This window comes from Tupaia chinensis, unplaced genomic scaffold (assembly GCF_000334495.1).
Source record: "Tupaia chinensis unplaced genomic scaffold, TupChi_1.0 Scaffold000063_1, whole genome shotgun sequence".
NCBI lineage: Eukaryota > Metazoa > Chordata > Mammalia > Scandentia > Tupaiidae > Tupaia > Tupaia belangeri.
Window position 1 is genome coordinate 1 of NW_006159521.1, and position 423 is coordinate 423.

The 423-nt window shown below is 63.1% G+C and overlaps 1 protein-coding gene across 1 annotated transcript in view; it reads left to right on the forward strand.

Annotated features, from left to right (window-relative positions):
• Positions 1 to 54: 54 nt before the first annotated feature.
• The window catches only part of IGDCC3 (immunoglobulin superfamily DCC subclass member 3), a 23522-nt gene continuing 23153 nt past the window's right edge, over positions 55 to 423 (forward strand). The window contains exon 1 of the mRNA XM_006141794.3: positions 55 to 300. Within this exon, the coding sequence (XP_006141856.1) occupies positions 77 to 300 (224 nt within the window). The 5' untranslated portion in view covers positions 55 to 76. The remainder of the gene's footprint in view (positions 301 to 423) is intronic.

Here is a 423-nt window from a genome sequence, read left to right on the forward strand (position 1 = left end):
TGTTCAGACCCCCACCTCATGCCCTGCAGCCTCCATCCCCACCAGCTTTCTGTCCTCATCCCTTCACTCGCCATAGATGTCTGTCCCTTTCGCCAACTCTCACAACTCACGTGCTTCTCCGTGCACCCCTGCAGCCCCAGCCCAGTTTGTCCAGCATCCCCAGTCCATCTCCAGGCCTGCCGGGACCACCGCCATGTTCACCTGCCAAGCCCAGGGGGAGCCGCCCCCTCACGTCACGTGGCTGAAGAATGGCCAGGTGTTGGGGCCTGGAGGTCACGTCAGGCTCAAGAATAACAACAGGTCTGTGTGTGGTGGGGAGTGAGGACCGGGGGCAAGGGGCCTGGGGTGGGTGGCCTGAGCAGGCTGCATTGCTGCGCTGAGCACCCGAGTCAAGTGGCCAGAGACCACAGGGGCCACACGACT